Source organism: Arachis stenosperma, chromosome 6 (genome assembly GCF_014773155.1).
Source record: "Arachis stenosperma cultivar V10309 chromosome 6, arast.V10309.gnm1.PFL2, whole genome shotgun sequence".
Taxonomy (NCBI): domain Eukaryota; kingdom Viridiplantae; phylum Streptophyta; class Magnoliopsida; order Fabales; family Fabaceae; genus Arachis; species Arachis stenosperma.
Window position 1 is genome coordinate 109,361,488 of NC_080382.1, and position 9,104 is coordinate 109,370,591.

Consider the following 9,104-nt stretch of genomic DNA (forward strand, 5'->3'; position numbering starts at 1 on the left):
GGTGCCACGAGGAGTTGGAATGTAATTACTATTTAAAAAAAAAAAAAACAGTATTACAAGTAAAATAAATGACAACACTTTATTAACAAAATTGAAATATTTAATGTTACATGTTGGAACAAAAACATTACCCTAAATCAAGGGAATGCCAAACCTACTTCTACAATGAATAGTACACAAACTCACTGTACCGCACACAAGAATTGACTCTCACCAACCACTTCCAAAAAAATTTTATTAGCTTTAGAATACAATTACAATCATCATGTTCCATGTCTGAAAATCTGGTCCCCCAACATAGGACGACGAAGCATACTGGATTTTCGCACATGATATATACGCTTTGAAACTTGCTTCCATTTGTTTATTCGTACCATACTTCGAAATTTTTAAATTTGTCATTCTATGAATTATTTTATAGTTTCTAGACAGTGTATATCTAATATCCTTATATCCAAGCAACTTCAGTTGACAAAGCAAAGTTCTCTCTACCCTGATTTGAATAATTGGACGAAAATAGCCATTTAAATTCATGCCATAATTTGGATCAAAATTACTCTGTTTTGGTTCTAGAAAAGACTAGTCTTTTGAGATATTCGTATTTGAATATAAACCAAACTTAATTTAGTGATTAAAAAAAGTTATGAATATTAAAAATTAAACGGAGAAGCACGCTACTAAACCTAAAATAAAAGACAGTTAGCGATGTTTTATCTAAATAAATAAACAATTAAGTGGATATCATTGTACCCCTAATAATTTAAACCAAAAAAGGGGCAGATAGCGAAACACTGCATAGGAGTTCAGAGTGGAGCTCAAAATTCTCTTGATACTTTATTTCTTGTCCCTTTGTTCATACCAAAAGATAAAACATTATATAATAGAGGGACGAAATTAAAGAACATAAGTCCATTAATTTTCAATGCAAAACTTGCAATTAAAAAAATTAATAAATAACAATACACATTCTACAATAATCCTTAGCTGCATTTGACTGGAAGGTTAGGCAACAAAATTAACTTTCTGATGAATCCGGTTTTGATTCATGATCGAGGCCATCCATTTTAGCCCACTTGCTAATTCTTGAACGAGCTATGACCACCTGCACAAAATCATAATCAATTAATTATTTCATAATGATCATTAGTTCATAATTATAATCATAGCAGAGTTAGAATATTGAGGTCAATTTGAACCTGCTCATCCCAGTTAGTTTTGTAGGTGATTATAACAAGCACTACGGTTTGAATAAAAGTTCCAAACAACATTCCAACCCAAATTCCCTGCACAAGTGGAAAGAGATTTAGAATTTGATTATGCAGCAGAAATTTGAAGTGCAATTTGGAAAAACAAGAGTTTCAGGTTAAAATCCTACCTCGACTTGCAAATCAAGAACATGACCAAGCACAATACCGACAGGAATTCCAATGAGGTAATAGCAACCTATGTTAACATAAGCAACAATGCTTTGCCAACCGGCTCCAATCGCAACACCTATAGAAACCATACGAACGATTAAATGACTTCCCATTTACCTTTTTATCTGTCACTGTTACTTTCTGAATAAGCTTCTCTAAAGTGAGAGAGTAAAGTGATAAAATGAGTAGTTAATCCCTCTTAAATTAAGATAATGGGATCCATATATGATGAAAATTACAAGTTCAATGGTGATTTACCCTTTACTTTATCACTTTACCAATATCATCACTTTAGAGGATCTAAATTCTACCTTCTAGTATATCTTTGGATTATTGTATCTCGACACAATCCCATAGTAACAAAACTGGCAAAGTAATTTGCTTTTCTAATGTAAGATTGTAAGAACAATGAAGCTTGTGAAGAATACCTGAGAGTACGGGCTGAACGCTGTTTAGTAATATAGAGACTGATAACAATGGTGACAAATTACCGACTGCCCGGGCAACATTCTCATCTGTAGTAAATATGTAAGCAAGTCGTTCCCTAAACAACAAGAAGAATACAAACAGAAAGAACCCAATGGCCAATGATGTTAGCACAGTCACTAGGATCGAGAACTTGGCAGCCTTGGCACTTCCTCTTCCAAGCTCATTCGCCACTCGTACGCTGCAAATTATGTAAGCTGGAGTTAATTTTCCATTCTAAACTTTACTAAACATGGGAAAATAAGATTGGTAAGTCAATATAACGTTAGTACCTAGCAGCAGCCATGAACCCAAGTGATATCATCATTTCCCATCCATTGATGTTAAGACTGTAAAGAAACAAGATTTGTCAAAAGTCCATTACAATTTACACACCAAATCAATACAGCTAACAACACAACATATGAATTCTAATGAATTAATGTTTAAGGAATTACCATATAGACAGAGCATCAATTTCCACCTCTGCATTTCTCAGGTTACCTGTCAAAAGAACCAATATTGTGTTGTACCATAGCTCAAGACTGTAAAATACATCCAATTTGATCGAGTTAGGAAGACATGAAAGAAATTAAGATACTCAAACTTCTAGTGTCTACTCCATTCAAGGTGTCATTCACAAAGAATTGAAAGAAAGCTCACCACAACATGGCACCGGATGAAAGCGAAAGCTTAACAACAGGCCAAAGGTCTTTGAATGCCAAGAATGAGAACCCATGCCATGTTTGCTTGCACCAACCGAAAATGAATATGAGTTGACCAAAGTTGGGAATCCAATACGCCAAACTAGTGGAGGTCATTGCACCAGGAAGACCCAATTTGTACTTCATAGTGGTAAGCCAAGAAAGGAAGATGTGAAGGACTATCGAGAAAGCTGCCAAGAAGGCGATAATGACGTTCTTGCTTTGCGACTGCAGGAATGTCTGGGTAGTGAAGGATACGATAAAGGCAAACATGATAGGAATTGACCAAAGTGAAATAGTTCCTGACACTTGTGCTATTGTTTCGTCTTGGCCCAAGAGGCTTAAAATTGGGGTGGTGAAGATGAACACCGGAAGAAGAATCAGTGAAGTCAGGAACAAAACAATCCATGATCTTTGAAGGTAAACTCCCATCATGCCATATTCCTTTGCACCGTATGCTTGACCACACAGTGTTGACAAAGCACTCGCCATTCCTAACTGCAATCATTGTAATAAAATCGGAGGAAGAACTTAGTAGGGTTAATAGGGACCATATTATGATTGCAATTGTATTTGCAGTACAAACATGTCAAGACAATTCAACAAAATAAATTCATAGCATAGTTTAAATTGAAACACAAAATACAAACAAGAAAGCACGGACAAAACCCTTGAAGTAACACCATTTTGATTGTTCTGATACCAGAAGTTCAAAAGCTTGAAATCTTTTTTTTTTTTCTTTTTTCATTTCAGAAAATAACAGGAATCACTATTGATTGATGGCAGAAGTTGAAGCACGCCCAAAAATATTACAGAATTAAAAAAAATTAAATTTTAATTGATGAAGCACAGGAGAATCCTCCAGATTCCTTTTAACACAAATATTGTTCCGTCCCCAAAATAAAAATTAAAGAAAAAAAAAAGAGAGAAGAAGCTCTTTTTGTCAAATTTATTTAATTAAAAATAAAGAAAATTTTAGCAAGCCAGAAAATTTGGCAGAATATTATGTGAAAAAAAAACACAAAATTAACCTCTCCTGTCTTTTTTTAATTCTCCCCGAAAATTTTTACATCCTGGAGCTCAGAATCCATCACATGGTTTGGCAATAATTTTTGCCCAACCAGAATACTCCGATTTCCGAGTATAAAAATAAAAAAGAGCTAACTGCAAAAGGTAAATTAGGTGAAAACTGAAAAAGTTGAGAACATACCAGAATCCCGTTAGCGAACCTGATAAGAACGGTGTAAACAAGAGCGAAAGCAGCGAGTTCCTTAGAACCAAGATGTCCAACAAACGCTTGGCTTATAACTTGGATTCCAAACGTGGAAGCTCTTGTGAATATGGCTGGCGCCGCCACTATCCACATCTTCTTGCTCTCTTCCCACACCCTCCTAACCAGTGACAAGCCCTCTTCCTCTTCTACTCCTCCTGAAGAAGGCAGCAGCAGCTTCTGCTTCAGATCACCCTCCATTTTCATCTTCAGACTCTACTACTACTATGATGCTGCTTGGAGTGGCCAATGGATGGACATGCAGAAAACAAGAGTAGAGGCGTTGGTCCACGATACAAGAAGGTGAAGCGTTTCTATTGTTTTGTTTCTAGAAGGATTTCTTTTCCCTGTAGCTGCGAGCGATGAAGGAAGCGAGTTCGGGTTTGGCAACCAAGGAGAAAGGAATCAGGAGATGGCAGAGAGCAGTGTAGTTGCAGGACTCTCTCTCTCTCTGATGGGAAATGAAATTTTAATTGGTTACTTATATTGAATTAATAAAACGTGTTGGAGTAGTAGCTGGATGGAATGGCTTCTTTGCCCCCTTACGTGGATCTCCCAACTACCTCTTCTTCTTTATTTCAATTTCTTTGTTTTATCGGTATCCATGAATGCATTGATACCAACTCTATCCTACACTTAGAGCATCCCCACATTAATTCTCATTTTATTTTTTTTAGCTCTCTTATAAAAATATTTATGAGATTCATAAATAATAATCTAAATTAAAAATAAAATTTATTTTTTTAATATTTAATATTGGTTCAATTAAAATTTTATATTATTTTAAATTATTTTATTAATATAATTATACGAATAATAAAATTTTATTAGTTTTTTATTAAAATAATATTATATTTTTAAAATAGTATCATTAGTTTTTTATTAAAATAATATTATATTTTTAAAGTAATATCAATTTTATTTCATAAATCAATTTTAATATAAATTTTAATTATAATTCAATTTATTTCTTAAAAATATTAAAAGTGATACTATAAAAATATTTTATTAAAAATATTCTTAGATGCTTAAAAAAAGGTATTTGGATTTTAATTTTGGAACTTTGAGTAAATTATTATTTTTTATGAACAATATTATCTACGCACCAAAAATAATTAATAAATTAGTTATATATATGTATATTTGTATATAAATAAATATATTATTTAATTTATTTTTAATATATATTTAATATTTTATTATGGCTGATTTAATTATAGAAAATTTTTTCATTTTATTGTTATAAATACAATGTCAAATTTAAAATTTTAATACGTATATAAACAAATAAGTGAACAACAATTAATGAATATTAAATAAGACATATTATGACTGTTTTTTGTTGGTTTTCTTTGGTTACCAAACATTTTCAAATAAATTATGCTAGGATACTAGGATACTCAACTTTAATTAGAACATAACTAGTTCCACGAGTTAAAATTGCAATGACATTGCACGTAAATCATATTGGGCTAATGTGTGTGTTTTGTAAGTTTACCGAAAACTAGATGAAAGAGATTGGGACTCGTAACTCTAATATCGAACGATGAATAGAGAAAAGTGGAGGTGGTACCGTGGTACTGCATTAATATTTTGACGTCTAAGTCAGAATATATTCAAAAAGGTGAAGATAATTAGAGTTATGTTTATATTTAATTTGGGAGAACCTTTGACTTTTTATTTATATATAATGATTTTAAAAATCTGTTAAGAATCTCTTAATGTGAGGGATTAGTGAGATTCACCTCGTCTCAATACTTAAGGAGTTGTTAATTATGAGATTAGGATGGATATCGATCCAAATCTTACCTTTTTCGAGCTTGGATGATTCTCTTTTAGTGGATCCTTCGTGATGGATTGAGTTAGTAGACCTTAAAAGGAAATCAGAATCTTAGTTTAGAATAGTGTGTTAAAAATGCACATAAATCATCATATTCTACGACGATTTATGTTTAAAACTTCAATCACATTAAGTTGTGACGATTTATGAGTATACAATAAGAAATTATAGTATATAAATCATGGTAGGATCCTACTATTTACATATCAACATAAGTAACAATAGCCTAACACGATTAATAAAAAAAGAATCAACTCTTAATACCTAATAAAGATTTACGCTCGAAATAAATTTATAAATTTGAAATACAACACAAAGCAATAAATCTGCTTAAAACATTTAGCAAAAGAGAGAAAACATGTCTAAGAGTCTATATACATTAATCTATTACCATGAAAAAATTGATGAAGGCACGAGTCAGAATGTTAATTTCTTTAGTAAGAAATAGATTGATGTGTTTATTAATTCGTCAATGAGTTTTGTGAATCTCTAAAATAGCATAGTACAAAAATTGAAAAAATATTGGGAAAAAGCATTTATTCCAAATGAATAAATGACCATTTGTACCCATGAAAGATGAAAACGCTGATATTTGTACCCATGATAGCTCGAAACTAACCTTGTACCCATGAGAGATGCTGTCCGTGTGACAAAAGTGCCCCACCTTGGATTTGAGCTTGGTTCGTGCCTTTCCGAACCTACGTGGCACTCCCAAACCCTCCCCCCAATCTGAGCCAACCTCCCACCATCATCATCTTCATCTTCTTCACCATCACCATCTTCATCTTCTTCACCATCACCATCACCATAACCTCCATAACCTCCAACACCATTACCTCAGCACCGCCACAGCCACCTCCCTTCACCACAACCTCCGGCGACAACCCACACCGCCGCGCCCCTTTCTCTTCTTCTTCCCCTCTTCTCACCTCCACTAAGCCTAAAAACCACAGCGCCAGCTCTTCCTCTGGCCACTCAAACCCTTCGCTGAAAAGGCTTACTCTCAATGAACTCCTCAACTTCATTCAACTGACCGGCATTACCCAGAATGTTAATGACCTCCATGTAATGCTCCATGGTGGGAACAATTCCATACTCCTTCATTGATTCAAAGTGCAATAATCCTTCCTCTACAACTTCTTCCCTTGCACACGCAGCCAAAACCAATGCAAAAGTTTCACTCTCAGGCTGTATCCCTGCCTCCTTCATCTCCTGAAAAACCAACAAAGCATCATCACCAGCTCTATTTTCAGTGTATCCAATGATCATCAAGTGCCAAGAACTCATGTTTTTCTCTGCATTCGATCAAACACCTTGCGTGCAATATTCATGTTACCACATTTCCCATGCATTCCAATCAACCTATTGTTCAATTCAACCTCCCCTCGAAACCTCAATCTTCTCAAGAACTTATGAACCCTTTTCCCATACTCAAGCGACCTCGTACCCTCGCACAAATTCAACATGGCGAGAAAAACACCATAATCAGCAACAGAACCTTGACCCATGAGTTCCAAAGCTTCAACAAGCTCACCCTCTTCGCACAACTCAATCAAATTAACGTTTAGCGTGGTTGCATCAAACAGCGCGTTTTGGCGGTTCTGGTCGATCCTATTATAAGTATTATCAAGTTTGGGTTTTGGTTCTCTGGGAAGATTCTCCTTCCGTGAAGTTTGGGTCTTTTGAGCGAAACGACCAGTGGGGGTGGCGTTTTTACGGCGGGGTTGGACCTTGTTGCTGTTGGCGGTGGGGTTCTTGGAATCGGGAACGGCGTAGGAGCATAGAGGAGTGGAAGGGAGAGAGCAATTGGAGGGCTTCGGAGGAGAGAAGTGTGGGAATTTGGAATGGGATGAGAGGACGGTGTTTAATTTGCGGGAAACGGGTCCCAGTGACGCCATTGATGAGTGGAGTTTGAGCTCCATGGAGTTCTGATTTTGGAGGCTGTGTGGAACAATTGCAGAAGAATAATTTTCCATCCCCTGCGTTTTTTCCTGAGTTCTGTTTCTTTCATTGTATTGTTTTTAGTTCATTTTGCTTAATTTGGTTAGTTAGAAATGTATGTTAGTGGATTTAGGTGTGTTTTGATTCATGGTGTTTGAAAATTTTGCTATTTTGGTGGAGAGGAAGAGCTGGCGCTGTGGTTTCTGGCTCAGCGGAGGAGAGAAGAGGGGAAGAAGAAGAGAAAGAGGTGCGGCGGTGTGGGTTGTCGCCGGAGGTTGTGGTGAAGGGAGGTGGCTGTGGCGGTGCTGAGGTAATGATGATGGAGGTTATGGAGGTTATGGTGATGGTGATGGTGAAGAAGATGAAGATGGTGATGGTGAAGAAGGTGAAGATGATGATGATGGGAGGTTGGGAGTGCCACGTAGGTTCGGAAAGGCACGAACCAAGCTCAAATCCAAGGCGGGGCACTTTTGTCACACGGAGAGCATCTCTCATGGGTACAAGGTTAGTTTCGAGCTATTATGGGTACAAATGTCAGCATTTTCATCTCTCATGGGTACAAATGATCATTTATTCCAAATACTATTTAGGATTACAATTTCACTTAGTAAGCGATGTATAAATTTTCGAAAATATAAAATCCAAAGCGATGATGACATGTGAGTTTTATTTCACCGTCAATAGAAGATTCTTAGATTTGAGCACTATGTGAGTTTTATTCAGGAGGATCTGCTTAAAACCGCATATGAGTGAAAAAAAATTAAAGTTCTAATGCCATTATAATATTTCTAATTTCAAAAGATTTTAATTCAGGAAGATCTGCTTAAACATCATATTTCTATTTCAAAAGATTTCAAGCAGATTCAATGTAATCTTATCATCAAATTTGACACTATTAATGAACAAAATAAATAAAATAAACGTCAATAACATTACTAATTAAGTTATGTTTTTTACATATTAAAAAAACATAACTAAAATTTTTTTGTAATACTTTTTTCTCCATTTTTTTAATACAAAATTTTAAATTTTAATAATTAATTATCAATATTTCAAAATATAATAGTAATTATTGGTGAATCAATTTTACTCGTATACTAAAATTAAATACTATTCACTCTTTAGTATACAAATTATTTATGTAAAATTTAATAACAAAATAATATTAAATCCACTTAAAAAAATTTTAAATTAAAATATAACATTTAAAATATTAAAAATTAAATTAAAATTTAACTTAAATATTAAGAATCAAAATAATACTTAACTACCCTATTTGTTGAGAACTCGTTATGCTTTTTCGAAATATTTTATCTTAATGAACATGTAGGGTCAATACCTCTATGCATAAAACTGTCATTGCTCTTAGAGTTCTAGGGGTTCATAAAGAGTTCTTTTAATTACTTTAATCTTTCAAATGAAAAATATGAACAGAATTTTGAGTCAGCAAGTTTCACGTAACTCAA

At 34.3% G+C, this 9,104-nt stretch overlaps 1 protein-coding gene and 1 pseudogene across 1 annotated transcript; both read right to left on the minus strand.

Annotated features, from left to right (window-relative positions):
- Positions 1-809: 809 nt before the first annotated feature.
- On the minus strand, positions 810-4,338 carry LOC130933960 (protein DETOXIFICATION 21-like). Its single transcript, XM_057863552.1, has 8 exons — positions 3,798-4,338; positions 2,547-3,085; positions 2,342-2,428; positions 2,177-2,233; positions 1,847-2,085; positions 1,376-1,494; positions 1,197-1,283; positions 810-1,102 (listed from the first exon to the last, which is right to left on the minus strand). The coding sequence occupies exons 1-8, from the start codon at positions 4,062-4,064 to the stop codon at positions 1,016-1,018; spliced, it is 1,482 nt and encodes a 493-aa protein (XP_057719535.1). The 5' UTR covers positions 4,065-4,338; the 3' UTR covers positions 810-1,015.
- Positions 4,339-6,672: 2,334 nt separating this feature from the next.
- Positions 6,673-7,595, minus strand: LOC130934391 (pentatricopeptide repeat-containing protein At2g15690, mitochondrial-like; annotated as a pseudogene).
- Between the last annotated feature and the right edge of the window lie 1,509 nt (positions 7,596-9,104).